Raw genomic sequence first — 21,500 nt, 5'->3', positions numbered from 1 at the left:
CCATAGCTGTTGACAGAAGCTTCCTCTTTGGCAATCTGATCTGGTTGGACTCTTGGATGTGAACAGCATGGAGCCTAAAATCAAAACACAGCTCTTAGGTTTTAGTGACAAATTTTCAGGATACTCACCAACTGCAATCCGAAGAAATCTCAACAGTCCTTTTGTTACATTAAAGAGACTTGCAACAATATGTTCCATGGATTTGAAATTTAGATGAGATAATTACTTTTTTAATGGTGAGTCCAGAGTTTCTACAATTCCTCCCACCCCTTTTTTTCTTATGAAGTATAGTCTTGGATTTCTTGGTCATAATCAGTATATTTTTAATGAATCAAAATGACACAAAATGGAATATTTAGAAATTTTTTATTACTTTATTCTCAAAGCAGTTCTATACTTTTAATTAGGTTGCTTTTTAATGCAGTGCTTCCATTTGGCTAAGTATTCACAGTAGAATAGTGCTGGTTAATGGTTTCTAAAAGCCATGACAACAAACAAACAAACAAACATAAAAGAATCCTTTTCTATATGAATGTAACAAAACTCAATGGTGGTACTTGGAAATAAGTGGTATTTTTCTCCTGAAACCCAAATTAAATATAAAAGCTGAGATGAACCTTTTGGTTTCTGACCATTGAAGGAGAAGCCTGAAATGATGCTCCTGTCCTCCACTACCACCCACTCAAATTAGAAAGAGTTACCAATCTAATCACTGGACCACCACAGTCAAGGACAGCTGAGACCCTCAAGTGCCCCTACTGAATTGCACTTTGGTCTTCTGTTGTCAGTTCACATTGAAGGATTTATAAAAAACAATGCCAAGAACTTACTGTTCTTTTTTGTAATATGTTATTAAGGATGTTCATTATCAGTGGCTTTTGGATTTGAGCGTTTATCAGAATCAACTGTATTGCTTTTAAACAATGCAAGTTTCCAGGCCCACCTCAAACCTATTCAATCTGAATTTCTAGGCAAGGACTCAGAACAATCTGTATTCCAAACAGTCTTCTCAGGTGATCCTGATGCCTTTGGTAGGGACATAGGAACCATGGCACAGTGTCCTTCTTAAGAGGATCACGGAAGAAAGTTCTGTTTAGTTTTAGTTCTAGCACCAGTGGCCCTACTTCTGGGAAAATAGTTTATTTTTATTTCCTGGTTACTGTAATTCATGTAACTGATTCTGTTGATCTTTTTGCATTGACTCATGTGAAGCATAGAGCCAAATATGGCTCCTTCTAGCAAAAGTGTAGGGAGAGGGCTTCCCTGGTGGCGCAGTGGTTGAGAGTCCACCTGCCGATGCGGGGGACACGGTTCGTGCCCTGGTCCGGGAAGATCCCACATGCCAGGGAGTGGCTAGGCCCATGAGCCATGGCCGCTGAGCCTGCGCGTCTGAAGCCTGTGCTCTGCAACAAGAGAGGCCACAACAGTGAGAGGCCCGCGTACTGCAAAAAAAAAAAAAAAAAAAAAAAGTGTAGGGAGAAAATTATGGCACTTTGGGTATTAACAGCATTCCTATCTTCATCTAATCTCTCTTACTCTCATTTCCTCCTTGCCTCAATTTCTTCACCAAATTATTTATTTTAATTAATTAAATGTATTTATTCATTTATTTACCATTTGACCCTCTTCACCCATTTTTCTTACTCCTCATCCCCCACCTCTGGAAACCACCAATCTAATCTGTTCTCTGTATCTAAGAGCTTTTTTCTTTTTTTTTTAAAGACTCCACATATAAGAGAGGTCATTTGGTATTTGTCTTTCTCTGTCTGACTTATTTCACTTAGCATAATGCCCTTGAGGTCCATCTATGTTTTTTGCAAATGGCAAGATTTCATTCTTTTTTATGGTTGAATAATATTCCTGTGCATGTGTGTGTGTGTGTGTGTGTGTGTGTGTGTGTGTATACACCAGTTTCTTTATTCATCATTCATCAATAGACACTTAAGTTGTTTTCCATATCTTGGCTATTGTAAATAGTTCTGCATGAACATGGGGGTGCATATGTCTTTTTGAGTTAGTGTTTTCATTTTCTTCAGACAAATATCCAGAAGTGAAATTGCTGGATCACATTGTATTTTTATTAATATTTTGAGGAAAAATTGTTTTTAATTTCATATTTTGTTTTATTGTAGGTATTTTTGTATTTTGCTTTAAATCCTGTTTGGAACAAAATGTGACATAAAAAAATAATAAGTGCTATCTAAATATTTGTATAAACCTTGATGATTTTTTCTTTTTTTTTTTTAATGATTTTTTCTTAACTTGAGTTAGGGTGTTTGAATTTAGTGTTTCTTATTTTAAAAATACAGCTTAGGATGATCCAGCAGAAATCACAACATAAACCTGGTTAAAGGTGATGCCATTACTGTCTTGTTTAATCACCTTCTTGCCCTTTTGGGGGATAGTGGGTGGAGTCGGGGGATATATCGTTCCCTGTATCTTATTTCCATACAAGACAAGCAGATAGTCTTCTAAATTTTATTCAGAATAAGATCAGCAGAGTAGAAATACATCAGTGGTACATGTGAAAAAGAACTTGATTTCTTAACAAAATCAGTCCTAATGGGTTAGGAGTGGACCCTAACTGTGCTCCACTTTAGCTACATTCAACTACCTCTGAAGATAAGTTGGCCTGTGGAACATATTATGAAACAAAAACGAAAACAAGCAACTGGTAGAGCTAAGAAAATCATGTGTAGTCTTAGTTTGCATGAGATGGGGCCAAGATGCTTTTGATCCAAGCCTGGTATTTCCAGGTTAATAGGATGTAGATTCCAGGTTTCTTGGCATCACCACATTTACGACCTCCAGAGACTAGGGCATGGAAGACACCTTTGCAGATCAAGGGGCCCCCTGAGTCACCCTGGAAAAAAGAAAACGGGCAGATAATTGGTAAGAAGCTGTTGAACTTTTTCAACCATCAGCTGTTAGTTACTCAAAGGATTATTATCTGGGTCCTTGGTTTCTTTGTGTCCTGCAGAGTGCCTGATACAGCCCCTGATGCAGTATAGATTCTCTGTGTCTCTGTCTCCATCCAGGACCATGGTTCTGTCCATCTGTCTGTCTGCCTCTCTTTGTCCATGTCCCTGTCTCTGTCTAAGACTATGTATATTTACATCCTTTGGTAATCAGTGACTGCTGAACTTTATTCATGAAGAAATGGGTAGGCATAAAGTTTGAAATAACCCACGGAAATAAAAGAAATTTTCAAAATTATGAATTCCATTTTGGTGCTCATGGATTTGAAATCAAGTTGCTATTGAGACTGGTAGAAAAGAGCAATGTATTAAAGTAAATGTCTTGGTGACAGGTACTCTATCTTCTCTATTATTTTTGTCTATCATCATATGATTGAACGTGGGGCTCTGCACATACCCGACACTTAGTAAATACTTGCTCAATGAACTGATTCTTGAGGACTCACTCTGACAACAAAACAATAAACAAAAATTCTGTCAAGGAAAGTGACAAGGTGATAGAGGGGGAAGCCTGGCCTTTCAGATAAGGAGCTAGCTTTCAAATCTAAAGAGCAGTCTTTGCCTCTGCTGCCAATCACATCAAAAACTGCAGTACTTTGTGCTTGGTTGGCTGTGAAAATAGAGGCTGAGGGGGTTGATGATCTTGGGGCACCGCAGTTACACATGATCTTTGCCATCATCATACCCTCCCCTTGATAATGCTTAATATAGTATAATGTGAGTATTATATTGTATTTTAAAAAAAATTAGTAATCCATCTGTTCTAGGCAGCCTTCATCACCTGTAAACATGATCACCTATTTTTTTTTTTTTTACTGCCTCAGGAAAAAGAAGATTTTGAAAAGCATGACTGTTGTTCCTTTTAGTCAGTTAGCAGTTAGTCAACATTATTTAAGAAACACATAATATACATTTGAGCTTTTTGCATTTGGGTTTTAGAAGACCTATTAGTTTAAAGGTGGTGATGGTGGGGGGTTGAGAAGTTACCTTCTAATCACCACTACTGACCTCAGAGTTGGTAGGCTTTCTAAGGGCGGTAATACCCCTCAGTAAAAGTTATCAGATATAGTTAACTATCCTTTTAAGGATATTAAGTTAACACTTAATGAGTGCTTACTACGTGTTGCGCAAGTACTTATGACTCATTTGCATTGGTAGATGAGAAAGCAAAGAGAACACTGTGCAGGATCGGAGGGCACCTTTTTGGAGTTGTGATGCGATGTTCTCCATGCCTCTCCTCCTCGGTGCGGGTGTGCAGGTGGGGCCTGACTGTAGCTCAGCAGCCTGAAATGCCTGTTTGAGTGAGGGGTTCTTACCTGGCAGGAATCCTTCTGGCCTCTGGCATCTCCTGCACATACCATGTTTTTAGTTATAATAGGGTTGTGGTTGTAATAACTTTGGCTGTTGCAAACTTTTCGACTTATGACAGTAACAGTGACTTCTCGCAGGGTATCAGAGGGCCTTAAAAATTCTGGGTCAGTGGCTCCCCAGCCAATAACCTGGCATTTTGTTCCAGCTTTAATATCATTTTTGGCTCTTGGGTGGAGCAGTTGGACATGTTTGTTGAGTTTTGCGGCCGTGTGAAGCTGACAGATTGAAAAGAGAATAAATTATCATTTGTCCCCAGTAGTATTATTAGCCTGAGTGATGTATGTGTGGTCCCTCTGTGCTAGGAGGGCGTCCCTCTTCTTGAATCTACTTTGGTGGTAGCCCACAGCTGCATTTGTGGTTGTTGCTTTTCTGAACATGCTCTTCATTTCCCTTAGAGCTCAGTGATCCTTGGGGAGGGAGCTTACACAGAGCAGGAATTTTGCCCAGTCTCTAGCAAACTGGCCTTTGCTCCGCATTGGATGGTTTGCTGTGGAATAACATCCATAGGTCATGACTTTGAGGGCTGGGCTATTTCCTGCTAGATAGGACCCTTGAGTATGGTCTAGATTAAGTTTGGACTAGACTAAGTATGGTCTAGACTAAGTTGTAACTCACTTCTATATCCCTGAAGTCACTTGCTTGGCTCTGTTGTATAAGTGACTTGTATTTTTCATTTGCTAATGAGAAAAGCATTGGGGAAAAAGCTTGCAGTGTGGATCCTTGGGCCTGTTGGGGTGTTCTCCTCCCACGTATGTGAGCATCAGAGCTGTTTTAACTTGTATAAACACAGCCCAGATGCATCTGTGATAACTTCTTGTTTCTCTCAAGGCAGTAAATGGAGTATAATGGGCCCTTATAAAATATGTCACAATCACCTCGAACAAGGGGAAAGTGCCAACAGCATCCTTTTGTGTAGATGATTTAACAACTGAACTGTGCTGTATAAGAATGTTGGAGAAACTGAAGGAATGCAATGCTACATACCTCAACCAGCATAATATCATTCGATTTAGGATCTGATGTAAATCTTGGGAATCGTATGAATCTTTTAATCTCAAATGTTTGTTTGGAGGCCTCATTCTTTGAGAGAGAGTGTGCTCCTAAAACCACTTTGGAAGACTGGCCTTTGGCAAACCTAAAAAAAGCAAAGAGAATAGACACCACAGAATGATTCTCAAATCTTCCAGTGAGGAGTAGAAATGGTGGAGGAGGCCATATACCTACAGGAATAAGGACCAGCTCCAAGATAACCTGTGTAGGATTAGGTGGAGTGACAGAGGTGTCAGTGGACCCAATCACGAATGGATGATAACAAGGGCCAAACCCATCCCACTCCAATTCCCCAGCCTTGCAAAAGAATATCAGGACTTGTACCCTACTGTGGGGAAAAAGGAGTGAAATCCTAAGTGACTGAGATCAAGTTTACAATAAAGTTGTGTTAATTTATATAAAAATAAAGGAAATTATATTTCTCGAGTTTGTGGGTTGTGATTTATATCCACCATTGTTAAGTTTTTTTTATTCAGGTAAAATATACATAACATGAAATTTATAACTTTAACCGTTTTTAAATTGTTCTGAGGCATTAAATACATTCACATTGCTGTTCATCCATCACCACCACCATCAATATCCAGAAATTTTTCATCTTCCCAATGTTAAGTGTTTTAATAACTAAAAGGTAAAAAGGCACAACTCTACACTTGCTAATCTGGTATGTCTAAACCTCATCTCAGGGCAATATGGAGAAGTAAGGTCCATTAGATGGCTTTCAACTATACTCATATGTTCTGTCCCCTCAGTTAGAAAGATGATTTAGACAAGAAGGGAAAACTTTCCTCAAGGTGAAAAATCATTTGAAATTAAGACACTTTAGAGTTAGTAGTCATTGATAATTCCATTGTGGAGATTTAGAGGATAAAAACTGGTGAGTCAGATGAAGAAACAACAGTTGTTTTTTTTTTTAAATCTCTAGTCATATACAATTTTAGTACCAGTATTTCAACAGTTGATCTGATTTACTGTATGTTGAATAAAATTATATTTACATCTAGTTATGAAATATATAAATTTTTTTTTTGAGATCTTGACAACACCTTGGAGCCATTTGCATGCTACAAAAATATCCCATTTTAATGTGTGTTCTCAGGAAACGACTTCAAATCCTTTTTTGGAACAAGGAAGGTGATAAAAAGAATTATATTTGTTTACATGTAACTATTTCATTGTCAAGTGGAAAAGAGTCAGGGCAGATTACAATAAAAGCATACATACCCAATAAACACACATATATACATATGAATAAAGATTAATAAAAATTAAAAAGAGCACAGAAACATACGGAAAAAGGAATAAGAGGTTGTTTTAGGTTTGGGGAGCCAGTATATGGCTATGCTGGGGTGGGTTTGCGTATGGCAAGGCTGTGACTGCTGGGAATTACTGTTTTTTGGTTTCTACCAAAAGAGTTTATTCTGGTTTATTTTGGGAATTCCAGCTCTATTTGTTGAAAAGTTTGTCTATTGCAAAATCAGGATGGGGATGAAATTTCTCAAAGGATGTAGATTGGATTTCTCAGGATTGATTCAAACCCAAATTCAGCGTACTCACTAAACCCAAAGCTTTGGAGGAGAAGGATGATATAAAATCCCTGGGATTACTGATATAATAGAAAAGATGGATACATACATAAATAACTAACACAGGAAGGCTGGGAGATACAAATGCAGGACGCGGAAGATGAATTCTGAGTAGGGAAAGGGTGCTGAGAAAATGTCTGTTTTTCCTTCATCTTTTACCAATTTCCTTGATTTGTTAATGGCTTTGAAGTGTATTAGTTATTTTTATCTCCACTGGGACATATGAATACCAAAAACAACCCAAGCAGACCATGAATGTTTTCTGAACTTTCCATTTCTAGATATACTTCAACTGTAATCTGTACTACAGAGGTCAATTTTTTTCTGCCCACAGGATACCTGGAATTACCTGAGTTCTAGGATCACACCTCCTTACCTAAATCCAGGTATGAATTCCCACCGAGGAGAAGTGACAATACTAGTGTCTCTTTTGCACAGCGCAGTGTTTCTCCACAGGTGGTCTTTGGACCACCTGCGTCAGAATCATCTGGAGGTGTCTGGCTGCATGGCACCTCTATAAGCCCCGTGCCAAGCCCCTTCAAGCCTCTTGTTTCCTCTGCCACTCTGCTTTGGCACTGAGCAGTGTTTCTGCTTAAACCCATTCCTCTGGGTGTGTTAGTGAAGGTAGGGTCCCTATTTTTGGAATTCTCTTGCCTAAGAGAGGAGGGAACTACCTGGCTGTCAGAGATGGGCTGTCATGGTTTTATCCCATCAACAGGACTGGACCATGATATTTGTTCCTCAGTGATTACCATGGAAGGTACAGATATTAATATAACATTAGATGACATTTATTAGGTTACTGTAGTGTGCCAGGTTTTGTGCTAAGCATTTTACATACTTTCCCTCATTTAAACCTCACCACAGCCCTGTGGAGGAGGTATTATGATTATCCCCATTTTGCAGATGAGGGAATTGATGGTCAGATAAATTGACGAACTTGAGAAAGTCCCACCAATATTAAGCGGAGGCTCTGGGATGCAAATGCAGGGGGGATTAAAGCTTCTTTTGTTTGAACCTGGGGTCTGGATTGGTAACCATTCTACTCTGGGAGCCTTGAGTGATTTGGGATGGAGTGAGGCCATGTGGAAGGGGCTGGGTTGGAGCGAGGAGGTTCCATCTATTCACTGGCTAGGCAGGTGAAAGGATGGGGGAGTGTTCAGTGGGAGAAGGCATTGGAGGAGACTAGGGAAGACAGTGGACAAGAGTTGGTGAGAGTTTTGCTTCTGATAAATTGAAATGCTGAAAATGTTATACAAGAGGATTTTTTACTGGTTTCCTTTTGTAATTGGCATGGCAACTAATAAAGGGGCCAAGAGACTAAGTGAGGAACTTAGTGTGGATGGGTAGTGAGAAGGGAACACCCCAGATTTGGCCCCCTTCACCATTTTGCTGAGAGAGGGGCCTGGAGTTAGTAAGCTATTCTCGTAGGATACTTGGGAGTCCATTTGTGGGAAGCCACCATTGAACTATTTCATAAATATTTTGGATTTCACAAAGCTTAATGTTTTTCTAAGCACCAATCTGCCTACATTTTTACACCCAAGTGTCCTGTAGAGGAAATCTGATCCACATATTCTGCAGTTCTTTAAACTACAGCCATTTAAAATAATATTTAGCAATAGTTTTTTTTTTTTTTTTTTTTTAATTCCAAGACCTCTTTTTCCCAATTTTTCAATTTGGGAATCTATTTCTACTGAGTCAAGTTCACTTGACAAAATTTAAAATTCAACTTAATAATACTATTTACCTTTGGATAGCAATTTATGGCTTGTGAAGGACTTCACATAGTGTTCATTTAGCTTAGCAAAAACCAAAACCCAAAAAAGCCCCTCCTCTCCAATTTATTTCCTTTTTTCTATCCAGCATTTGGTCAGCATTTATAATAAATCAAGCTCTGTGTCTGGGGAGGTTATAATCCATTTGAATGTGTAACCACAAGCGTATTTGAAGATGTGCATATTCTGAATTGAATGAACAGTTATTGATAGTCACCCTCTGCTTAGCTGGTCCCCAGGGGACAAGTGCCCCAGAAAAGACAGAACTGATGAGGACACAAGGGCGATTTCTGTGACAGCAAGAGCCCTGCTTAAATGAAGTAGCCATGTTAAATTGGAAATTAGTGGCTTGCTATTTAGAAATAAAACAGAAGTTCTCACAGTTTGCAGGCTTCAGAATTTCTAATTTGTGTTCAAACAGTCTCATTAAAATGGAGCAACCAAGCAAAATCCCCAAAATATGGGAAGCAAGTCAATTCAGTTGTTCCATTTAGATATAACTGATGCCTAGAGAGTAAATGATTATGGCTAAGAGGTTCTTAAGTGAAGTGCTGTCATATTTGTAAGGAAAGGAGAAGGCCCCATCTTTTCTTAGCTTATTCAGCAAGAAACATAAGGAAGAAACATACAAACAAACACCAGCCCCCGGGCTTCCCTGGTGGCACAGTGGTTGAGAGTCCGCTTGCCGATGCAGGGGACACGGGTTCGTGCCCCGGTCCGGGAAGATCCCACATGCCGCGGAGTGGCTGGACCCGCAAGCCATGGCCGCTGAGCCTGTGCATCCAGAGCCTGTGCTCCGCAACGGGAGAGGCCCCAACAATGAGAGGCCCGCGTACCACAAAAAAAAAAAAAAAAGCACCCCCCAAGCCGAAACAAACAAACAAAACAACAAATGCCAAATTAGGTTTCTATTGCTTTTCCTTTTGTGATGGTAGTGGCATCCCAAGAAGGGTTTTGGACATTTTTAGCTGAAGTAAGAGAATCATAGAATGAGAGGTTATAGTCCGTCTTTAGAAAAGCTTTCATTTTACGTATCCCAGAAAAAATAGCTCTCTCTCTCTTTTTCTTTGTAAATCATCTATACTTTTTTTTTTTTCACCTAGTTAGATTGTTGCCCCTTACAGCTGTGATTCCCAAACTGTGGGCCTCAGACCTCTGCGGTGGGCATTGAGCAGGGGAGTAAAGGTAAGGGGTCTCAAAAATCTATTAGCAAAGCAGGTTCCTCATACATATAACAGTAATAAAAGCTGCAACTTATTTGCAGCTCACTATGTGCTAAGCATGCTAAAATATTTAAATAGATACTATCTAATCCTCAAAACCCCATGAAGCAGTTATATACTACTATTATTATTTCCCATTTGTAAAATGGGGTGCAAACTCAGGTTGTCTGATTTCCCCTAACAAGGTCAGGAATACTGCCGCTTCATAACTGTTGCTGTGTTCCCAGGCATTACATGAAGGACTTGAATTTGTCTATTGAGTTGCCTAGACCTCCCAGAAAAGGAGAACTTGGGGCAGAATCGCGGATGTGTGAGAGGGTAAATAAACTCCACCAGTTGGTCAGTTATCACAGAAGCTAAGGGTAGATCAAATTCTCTCCTGGGAGAGGCGAGCTTCTTTTCTAGCCAACTTGAGGAAACACAGTAAGCCTACTACTCACCGAGAGTGGCAGTGGGCCGCTGTCAGCACCCACTGTGGATGGATTAGCACGCCCCCGCAAATGTGATTGCCGCCATACTGCACGGAAGCCATAAATGGCCTGGAATGAGGTGACGCTTCTCTCCCACCGATAATCTCCATGTTGAAACCTCCAAAAGAAAACCAAAAGATTTAATGCAAAAGATCTAAGCAGATTATTTCATGTAATTCTTCTTTTGACAGTCATTATATCATTTTTCAAAGATTAAAAAAAATCTTTGTCACCTAATAGTTATTATAATTTTACTGATGAACAACTGGATAATACATTACATTTAGAGGGAGCTACATGGAGGTAAAAATTAGTTTCATTTATAATGTAACAATACAATCACTAGAAAATCATTTAATTCTCACATGTGGTAGGTATGGGAGATACTTACACTCTGGAGTCATGTAAGTCCCGGCTATTAGGAAACAAAGAAAAAAAGAAGAAAACTTAGTCATTTCAATGGCTTAGATTTAAGAAGCCCAGATGAAATATTGTGACTGTATTGGTGAAGGAAGAAGAGTGTGAAGACTGAGTTTCGATTTTGCAAATTTAACTTTCTCACCACAAGTGTTCTAGAGGTAAAGTTTTTCACACCTAAGATTAAAGGTATATATCAGTTTGGGGAGTTTCGGAATTGTGCTTTTAGCACTTTTTAGAGCAAGGTATGTGTGTCATAAAGTACTCATTTCTGTAGTTAACCATTTTCAATATCTGTATAAGTATGCATGTTATAAATGGTGAGAGAATAAAAAATATGCAAGCCATAAGAACTTAAAGAAGTTCAAAGATGTTCATTGCTCTAAAGTAATACTTACTATTTTTCCTGGCAGAAAATGATGCCTATCATATTTAGTTTCTCTCTATTTTTCATTTGGACATAGATTTATTATGTAGAGAGACGTGGAACCTTGCACAGATCACGGCTCCTTTACAATAAGGCTTAGCTAAAGTCTGAACATCATCCAGAGAAACCCATATGTTTTGTAGCAAATTTATTCGTAGTCATGCCATTTTCTCTAAATTTGACCAAATTTGGTTAAATTTTCATTACATTTTTGGAAGATTTAATAATGTTATTAAAGGGGAATATTGGCAACATATTTCTAATTCGGAGTGTCTCTTTTACTCATTTTTAATTGAAAATGACCATGTGTTTATCCAGGGCCTTAATAATAATATCTTTTAAAAATCAAGGACTGCACTTTGTCACTCTCCCCAGGAACAGATGAAACACATTGCCAGGCTTTCTACTGTACTTTCTCCTTCACTACAAAAGGTATTCGACTTAAGATTCGACGAGATTCTGTTTGTGCTGGGTGCTGATCAATAGCGCAAATGTTGTAAAATGAGTATGGATAGACAAGTCAGGCACCATGCATGACCCCAATCACTTTGCAGAAACACTGACCAAAATTTACCTTGAATTAACAGGTCTTATTTTCCTTTTTCTAAGATATGTGTGTGCTATCTTTTTTTTTTTTATAAAGGAGAATTGAAATACAGAGCTATTTTTCTTGGCAGATTGCGAAAAGTTCCTACTAAATTGCTCTCTAGCATAAGACAGTGGGAATAATAAAAAACAATATTATACTTGTATATTCTACATTATAATTTAATGTGTCTTAAATTATTTCCAAAATTCTCTTTACATGATCATTTATATGTTTTCATGTCTTATGTCTGTGAGAAAGGCAGGACAAACTACTATTTTTATGTTACAACTGAAGAAATAGGTTCAGAGAGGCTACGTAATTTGCCTAAGGTTACACAGCATACAAGCTGGACCAAATCATTTGCCTGATCTGAAATAACTTGTATGTTAATAAATATACCACCGGAGCACAGAATTTGAGAAGTATCCTGTTTGCACTTTACCAGGATGCAGCAACAGTAAAGCTCTCCTGCATGGTAAATAAGAAGAATTAACAAAACCAATGCAGAGTAGTGACTTCCTGTCTCATAGACCTGTGGGTGAGACAAGGAGGAACCGGATTAAGAAAAGCCACAAACTTAAAGCAGATTTGTTATTTCCAGCCAAAGGTCCTCGTTACTTTGCAAGTCATTGGTGTGCCTTGATGGATTCCTCATGTGCCACTTCTGCAAGCTGTAAAGTGGGCTTGATGATGCCAGCTCCCCACTGTATTGCAGTGATGTTGGGAACATAAGAAAGATAATGTGTGACATTTGGAAGTGATTTGAGCTGTGAGGAAGAAATGAACTGTGTAAAAGACAAAGCTTCATTTTTGCCGGGGTGGCAGGGGGGCATGGTTAAAAAATCTCTCAGCTGCTTATTTCTGTGTAGTAAGGACTAGTATCCACATAGATTTTTACAAATTGCTAGGCATTTTCAACTCTATTTCCTGGGAGGTGGCTGTCATTAGTCTTGTTTTGTGGATAAAGACTTGCTGGAGATTACTGACCTAGCAGGTGGCAGATCAGTTCTTAAACCCTTAGGTGCTGGCTCCAGGGTCCATGTGGCTTTCAACCTGACCACATGCCTGCCCTACTTTGACAAGTTCTGGGGCTTAGATGCTCTAAGAGGCAAGCTGGCTGTGCAGAGGGAAAAAGGATTTAGCCATATACACTGCAATTAGACATGGTGAGATTTAATTCAATTGGGAGGATTTTTTTTTTTTCTTTAGAATTTTTGGCTTTTTTTCCCGGACGGTCTCATAACTCTTTCTTGTAGCTGTCCTGGAAAATTCTGAGAATCGTGTTGGTTTATAGTAAGGAGTTATTTGGTTTGGGCTTTAAACTGATGCGGGGGTTAATAGCATCATTTGTTACAACATTCAGGATCCTGGATTTGAGAACAGTGAGCTGTGTAACATGATGAGCTCCACCATCTAATTTATTTCTTGGTGTCGATTTTTGTTCTGTTGAGTCTGCTGCGGGGAGAGCCGTGTTTGCTTTGGATGAATTTTGTAGCAGCTGTGCTGGGCTGAGCAAGTGTGAGGCGGTGCTCCGAGCGGGACCAGTTCACAGGTCAGGGGCCTTGAGGTTCTCCTTTGCTGTGTTGTGTTCCGCTGTCCCTATTAGCTGTTCTTGGCGATGCTGATTTTGAGCTCCGGGTTTTTGTTTTCCTCCATCCCTACTGTCTCTCGACCCTTCTGTGTTTCGAGAGACCCATACAGAGCAGTTGTCTGGAAGCTCCAAAGGCCACATGTGGTTCTCTCCTTTGGGCTTCCATCACATTCATTAGCCACGCCCTCTAAAGCCTTGTCACTCAAAGGATGGCTACCAGACCTGTGCCGGTGTGTGACCTGTTTATTACCCATCTAGGGCAAGATGAGGACAGAAGTTGAGAGACAGAGTTTAGAGGCTATTACAGTCATTTATCGTGACTCTGTACTAATTTACTTTATTTAATGAAATGTAATTTAATGTCTGTCCAACCTAATCATATAATAAGGCATGCATTTTGTATGCCTTTTTAAATTTAATTTTCCTACTCATCTGTGTTTTATTGTATAAAAGTATCAGTCCACGATGAATTGAAACAAAAACCAAACAAATGAACGAACAAACAAAATTTCAAAACGTACCTGGTCTACCCCATGGGTAGTTTGAGTACTGCTCTGTAGACACAAATGCAAAGCATGTCTATTTCAAGCCCTTCCCATTTCTTCCCTTTTGACCTCCTTTGGAAAGTTTTCCAACACCAAGGTTTCCAAGACTCCCATGGCTGTCCTGCACTTGAGATCAGGATTTGGCAGAATTCTACTGGGTCCTTCCTTTATGACCACCACCCTCTGGGCCTTGGTTTCTGTCCAGTAATGATTTAGCTAATCTGATACATGCATCTGCTAAGAATTATGATGAAACTATGGCAGTTTTGAAAATTGGAGTAGGGAGGGTTATTGGGGTGCTGTATGATGACATTATGTCCAAAGATGCCCAGAAGACAAATCCTACTTCAGATTACAGCCATTCCTTCCATGAGATTCCATAAAATGGATGAGCTTGAGAACAACTGCAAAGGAAAGCAAAGTATCCCTTGACTCAGACCTGAAGCTTTGGACTTAACCTCAGTGTAGAGAAACTGGGTAAGCTGCGTTGGAGCATATGGAGCCCTGTCTTTTCCTAAGCTACTTCATTTTAAATACTTCAGAGAACTGCTCCATGATCTCCCTTTGGTGGAATGATGATGGTGATTAAAGTAGGATGGAGGGAAATTTGTTTTATATTTCTCTGCCTTTTAATCAGAACATATTTTGCGTATTAATTATCTTCCTTTATTAAATATGAGTATGTTTCCTACTCACCACTATTGAGTTAAGTAACACAATAGTCCTTTAACCTCCTCCTCCTTTACTCCTCTCCAAGTCAACTATGAAATAACTGCAGTGAATGAGAGGTATAATGGGTAAGTATGGACGGTATCTTGGCATAAGGAATAACCACATGGAAACAGCTTGAGAATTTGGCAGATGGGGATTTCCCAGTACACCTGGAGCTGGCTGCCTGGCCAGATACTGTCCTAGTCTTAACTTTTTCTCCAGGCCTCAAGCTGCCCTTTTGTGACACCTCTTCTTTTTCTTTTCTTCTTCAGGGTGGCTTTTGATGTTCATTTTCACTGAGTTGAAATGTCATGGGAGGGAAAGTCCCACATGGTGTGGTCCTGTGATGTCACTGGACATAATCACACTGTCTGCAGTGTTTGTCCTAAAAGATTTACACATGTGAAAACCCTTTCAACAGGGCTGACTGCCAAAGGAAGGTTTGTAGCCCTGATCTCTCTCCCAGCAGCAGACTTGTAGGGCCACTGGCCTTGCACAGAGGAATTGAGGACTTGCATGAACCTGGTGGGGCTTTGGGAAGAAAACTGGCGTCCATACGTAGTCAAGGGAAAGATGTCAGGGAGAGAACTTGGTGACAGAAACCAGAAGAAATGTGGAAGCAGGAAGGGAAAGGAAGGAAATAAATAAATATTGCAGAGGAAGGAAAGAAGAAAACAATCAATGGAGGATGGGAGGCCTTACAATGAAACACTTCCATTTATAGTTGAACGTCTCAGATACTGTGATGTGTCCCAAGCCAAATATATCATCTTTTTTACAATAGAAACACATCTGTTAAAAGGAATAATCTTATCACATTGAAAGCAATTAAGTTGTTTAAATGAATCAGATTGGTTTCATAAAATAAAGCAAGAAAACTAGTAGTTATTTCAGAGAGGATGGTCAGATTCATTCATAAGGGAAACACAGTAAATGCTGTAGCCAAGCTGGAACTCAATAAATCAATTGATTCAGTATTCCTTAATTTTTCACTTACAATGAATTCAAGTAGAAATTGTCACACAGTTCTAAGTGTGATAGAAATACTTTTCCCAAAGGCGAATGATTAACCAAACAACACACACACACACACACATACACATACACACATTTGCACATTCCCCTGCCCCACACCCACTGATCCCTAAATCCCTATCGTACTCTTTATCACAAATAAATTCCAGGTGGATCAAAGATTTTCTATGAAAAAAGTGAAACCATTATAAACATTAAATGAAATGGTAAGTTAAAAGCAATGTTTGAGAGAGGAAGACATAAAGGAAACCAATACATAAGAGTATATAAAACTTTGACTTTTGTAAGGCAAAAAACACCAGAGGCAATATCCAAAGACATATGATAAAACATTCCCCCCAAAGATAATATCTTTAGTATGTGAAGAGCTCTTACAACTACATCAAAGAAAATAGGAGTAATAATAAATGAGCTTGATAATGAACAAATCAGTATAAGTATAAACAAAATAATGCTTTAGTTAAATTTCCTTTTAAGGAAGCTAGCATATACATAATATTTTTTAAAAATATTGATGATTTTAGGATAGAAAATAAAGCACATTTTTGCAAGCTTAGTAAGTAAAAGTTTGATGCACTAGCGGCAAAACGATAGCAAGTGCTGATAAAAAGACCACCAAGCTGAGAAGATATAAATCAACGAAAGCATAATCTACTACATTCACATTGTTGGTTGACAAGTCAGTGAATGGGTTTTGGCAACAATGTAATGATCGTGCTTTTTTCTTTTAGATCTTGAACTCTGTAAATCCTCTTTCCTTTCACAACTTCCTTAATTCACCTCTACTTCTCTCCAAAATCCAAACACATATTTTCTCTTCTCACCAGCATTTCAGATCACTGGTCTTCTTGCAATTTACCCACGTCCACTAGCTTTCTTCTGGACACATCTGACCTCTTTTCAGTCTGAACAAGATGGTCATGTTAACAAGGCCCACCTATCTGGAATTCCCTGGTGGTCCAGTGGTTAGGACTCTGTACTTCCACTGCAGGGGGCATGGGTTTGATCCCTGGTTGCAGAACTAAGATCCCGCATGCCTCAGGGCATGGCCAAAACAAACAAACAGCAAAAGAAACCCAAACAAGGCCCACCTATCAACTCCAGGTATCATGCCTCCTTAACCTTCTACTGTGGAACTGCCCAACCCTACATCTCCCTTCCCGTTTGCTTTCTCAGATTCTAGGTTAAAGAATTCTGCTGCAGAAAATCACAGTACCCTAGTGGGCTAGCCCACCAGCTCAAGAGTAGAGAGTTCACTGTACTCTAGAAATCCTCTCACTTATCTCCCTCATTCTCTAGATCTCTGGCCACAATAGCCTTTCCAGACTCTATCTTTCCCAAGCCCCCCTTTCCCTCCATCACTTCACCTTCTACTTCAGACGTTGAAGGTGAACGCTCTCTTTTTATTTAACTACTCATCTTTTCTTCCTGGCCAAGCGGGAACACCTCCACAGAGGGACACCTCTATTCTTCTCCTCATCTCCCAGGGTCTTTATTTCTTTATAAAGCAACTTAAATTTCTACATCTCCACTAGCTCAGTCCTTCAATATCCACCCATCCATCCATCCATCCATCCATCCATCCATCCATCCATCCATCTATCCATCCATCCATCCATCTATCCATCCAACCATCTCTACATTAATTTTGTATGCAAGCACACAGACCTATCTATTCATGAAAGATATTCACGTGAACATGTTTGATCCTCAGTTTATCCTTCCTTTCCTTTCCTAATCAGAGTTCTTTCTTTCATAATCAACTTCTTGCTCTCTTGTCATCGCAACAAATTGTTTTCATCTCTCACTGCTAAAACACGCTATCAGTGAAACTTGTGGGCTGCCCTCAATACTCATTCTTGTTGATTATCTGCATCTTTTCTTTCTGCTGACCAGTTTTTCCTTGAAGCATCCTCTGCCCCTGACTCCTGTCATACTCTCTGTTCTGACATTTTTTTACCGCTTCAATCACTATTTGTCTCTTTACTGCCACATCCTCTTTCTGTTCTCCAAATTCTCTCTATGAGTCTCTTCTATTCTCTTAAGCCCAGCCTGTTCCAAAGCAATTAAACAAAGTTAAATGTAGCTCGAGTCTTCAGGACTTCTCAGAGCCTTTAAATGCTAATGTGTATTGTTAATACCCAAGAGGATACGTAGGGATATAGTATGCTCAGTGTCTCAGACTTGTTGGACTAAAGAACATTTATTTTCACAGAGCATATCAAGGGACATGGATTCCTTAGACCTCATGGTGGGAAACCTGTGTACAGTTTCCGATTTTCCACTTTGACCTCTCTTCATAATATTGCTCCAACAACTTTTTCTTCTACTCTCTAGCCTCCTTACTCTCGAGAGGGAATAGATTATTTTCTATTCACCACCTCTAGGCCATCCAAGCACTTACCTTATTATTCAAGTGCTATAGGAAGTGCCACCTTCTCCATGAAGTATCTCCTAATCATTGCAGGTGGAGGTGCTTTTTCCCTCTTCTCAAAGCAAGAGGAACCCTTAGAAGTAATAGTTAACATCTTCATAGATGTTATTATGGTGTTTATTTTATTCAGTCTATTCATCTCCGAGATTGTCAACTTCTTGAGGACTGTGTTTATGCACTTTGTACCTGCAAGGAATGCTTTCAGCTGTGAGTAATAGAAGACTCAACCCAGAGGGACTTAAACAACAAGGACATTCACTTTCTCATGTGACAAGAAGCTCAGGGGTAGCGGGGCACCAGGGCTGATGAATCCAGTGGCTCAGTGTTACCATCAGGACGCAGGTGTGCATCCTCAGTCCTCATGTTCACTAACCTCATGGTCCCAGGTGTCACATCTGGCTTCTACAAGGTTAAAGTACACAGCTCTTCCTGTAAGTGTATTTTACGATCTCACATCTTTTCTAGAAGCATGATGGCACCTCTCCACTCCCACATGTAGTTAGACAGAACAAGATCACACGCCTTCCCCAAACCAAGGGATTTTCCATCGGACTGGCTTAGACACATCTCCCAAGCTGGGATTTGGATCATCTTTGATGAAGAATACAGACTTGAAAAATAGGGGTTCCATTAGCAAGGTGGGAATGGGCAGAAGTAAATTTCTACCTTAATATCCTGTTCAGTTCCCCACAGATTGCACTGCACATTCTGTAGATTTGCTGAGTGAGTAAAAGGATGGACAGTGGGGTATGCCAAATAATGTGTTTAGTCAAGATTTTAGACCTCATTACCCATCTTCTACCTTTCCTGACTCTCTAGGAGGAAGATTCAAAATTTGAATTATAAGGAGGAAGATTCATAGGTGAACACTTATAGTTGTTAATTCTATATTTGAAATATTAAAGCTTTTGCACCCTCCTCCCACCTCCCGTACTCTTCACACCAGTAGTATCAGGAACGAGGAATATAATAGAACCATTTTGAGTAAATGTCTCCAAGGGAATTCACAATGATAAAATCAAAACATAAACATAAAATAGATTTTAAATTAAGATTTTCATTGTCTCCATCAACAAAATTATAACGTTGGGAAGCTTCTCTTTCTTTTTCCTCATATTCAAGATAGCAACCATATTTCATTGTAAGTGATATGATGCCAGTAGTTGAATCAGTCTGTCTTTTAATTTAGTATTTCCTCCAGACATTCTTTGAACATGTGTCAACAGGAAAGAACATGTTTCAAAATCCTCTTCTGCTCATTTCTCCCTTAATAAACAAAATGAAGTTTGAAAATGTGTCTTTTGGTTCTCTCTATGCTTTCTAAAATTTGGCAAAAACCAGAATTATCAGAACTGGTCAAGACCACATTCTGAAGCAGGTAAAACTCACCGTGGGGACTCTTTCATCTCCACTCTCAGAATTCCTACTTCTCTTAACAGTCCTTATCTGCAAGCATTTATTGTCAGCAAATACCCACCAACATCTCATAGCTCAAGAATATTTTAAGGTGTTGCTACTTTACAGTGTATTCTCATTTTATTTAATGTTTCTTAAATAATTTTTAAAAAACCTCTAAATATTCAGAAGAAGCATCTCTAATGATGAGCTGTCAGGTATGGATTCAGGGATGGAGACAGTTTGGGGAGAGAATATTCCTTGTTCCAATTAAGTCACATCACATAGGCATCACCTACTCTGGGTACATAACAGGTTGGCTCCAGGAATGACTTTTTTTTTTTTTTTGGCATATTGTTGGGTAATTGAAAAGCCAGAAGTTCCTGAACTGCTGCTGCCAGGGGGATGTTTAAAACAGTCACATGCTAGTCAAATGCTAAGGCACATGTATTTCTGCCCATGTGGGTAAGTGGGAAGAGAAATATTCGTGTGGGAAGTGGCCAGAGAAATATTTTAAAGTTTGGACTTCAATCAGAGAGTGCTTTACTCACTTAAATATCCCTATGAAGGAGCAAAGAACAACAAAGGGTGAGGGCTCCAGGAATAGCGTGGGCTTCTGGTTCACAGATGGCACCAACACACACACACACACACACACACACACACACACACACACACACAAGCCATTTCCAGGTCCTATGTACCAAGGGTATAGGAAGCTGGGCAGTGAGGTAGCCCGGTGTTAGGAAAGAAGGTCCTTCTCTAAGTGGTGCTTCCCTTGTGTTACCCTCAGACACCTGCTGTAAGAACAAAGTCTCATACATTCAGAAGTCTTAGAAAAGTGACAGGATCCAAGCCAGCAGGTTGCAGCCCCAGCTGACAGCATGCAAAGAAACCAACCCAAACCAAAGTCAAGGATGCTTGTTGTGGGATCTAAATCAAAGTGCAAGGTGTTCTATATGATGAGGAGACTTTTAATAATTCATAGTTCAGGGAAGAAGGAAAACTCTCCTAGTAGACCTATCAGCTTTCCATCCCAGACATCAAGAACACTGTTCACTGTTCATTCTTCAGGCTTTTATTCTCACATCGTTGTTCTGTGAAAGTGTCAGAAGAGATACAGAGAGAGAAGAGACGGGTGATGAGAAAGATTGTGTGCATCCAAGTGGCCAATCCTCTTGGGGAAAATGGTCAGGAAAATTGATGTAAAATCTCTGGGTCAAAAACCAACATATGGTAAACCTGTATTTTATTTAAAAATAATTTCCTGGGGAAAGTCTCTTCATTCTCAAGTTTTAAAGTAGTAATAATAACCATTGGCAATAGTTGGCATCTTGAGCTATATTTTAAACTTATTAAATAAAGGTTACTCTTCCGATGGGAAAACAAGGAATAAAAGAAGTAGGCAGCCAGCATTTTGCCAAGTGTGTCAGAGCGAAGCCAAGACTCCATAGCAATTTAGCAATGAAGGATTAGTCCCTGCTGAAATTCTCTTTACAGACCACGAATCAAGCCCTGGACACAAAACAAAATCAACATGGAACGTACACAGAAGGGTCATCAGAATGCGGACAGTGCAAGTAAGAGACAAGGGACAATTCAGACAAGTCTACAACAGGGATTATTCTGTTTTATCCAGTTCATTAGTTAACACAATGTTTTTACCTGAGCTCTCACCAGTAATACTATTTTAGTATGTATATATATGTTCATATATATATATATATATATATTATATATGCTTTTAAAGGTAACTGTTTAGTAAACTTGATATAATGAGATACATCCTTTTTATAGCCTAAAGTCTATAGGTAAAGAAATAGCCAGGTAGGGTTACTTACTCATGGGACAGAACAAAACCCACCTGAGTTGGAAGTCATAATTCTGGTGCCCACAATGT

At 39.3% G+C, this 21,500-nt stretch overlaps 1 protein-coding gene across 1 annotated transcript; it reads right to left on the bottom strand.

Moving 5' to 3' along the window:
• Positions 1 to 2,464: 2,464 nt before the first annotated feature.
• GZMK (granzyme K) lies at positions 2,465 to 10,979 on the bottom strand. The gene is made up of 5 exons (XM_022597561.2): positions 10,848 to 10,979; positions 10,427 to 10,574; positions 5,334 to 5,484; positions 4,295 to 4,564; positions 2,465 to 2,863 (listed from the first exon to the last, which is right to left on the bottom strand). The coding sequence occupies exons 1-5, from the start codon at positions 10,909 to 10,911 to the stop codon at positions 2,702 to 2,704; spliced, it is 795 nt and encodes a 264-aa protein (XP_022453269.1). The 5' UTR covers positions 10,912 to 10,979; the 3' UTR covers positions 2,465 to 2,701.
• Positions 10,980 to 21,500: the final 10,521 nt, after the last annotated feature.

The sequence above is a fragment of the Delphinapterus leucas genome, chromosome 3 (assembly GCF_059928025.1).
Source record: "Delphinapterus leucas isolate spDelLeu-1000000601 "Yukka" chromosome 3, BTC_Dleu_Yukka2, whole genome shotgun sequence".
NCBI lineage: Eukaryota > Metazoa > Chordata > Mammalia > Artiodactyla > Monodontidae > Delphinapterus > Delphinapterus leucas.
Note: the sequence above shows the minus strand (reverse complement) of the source record. Positions and strands in the feature narration are given on the sequence as shown.

Coding starts and splice junctions, on each gene's coding strand:
- GZMK (XM_022597561.2), bottom strand. CDS start 10,911: ATGACTAAGTTTTCTTCTTTTTTTCTTTGTTTCCTAATAGCCGGGACT. Junction 5,485..10,426: donor GCGGCCCACTGCCACTCTCG/GTGAGTAGTAGG, acceptor TGCTTTTTTTAG/GTTTGCCAAAGGCCAGTCTT. Junction 4,565..5,333: donor ATGATATTATGCTGGTTGAG/GTATGTAGCATT, acceptor TCAATCTGTCAG/CTTCACACGGCCGCAAAACT.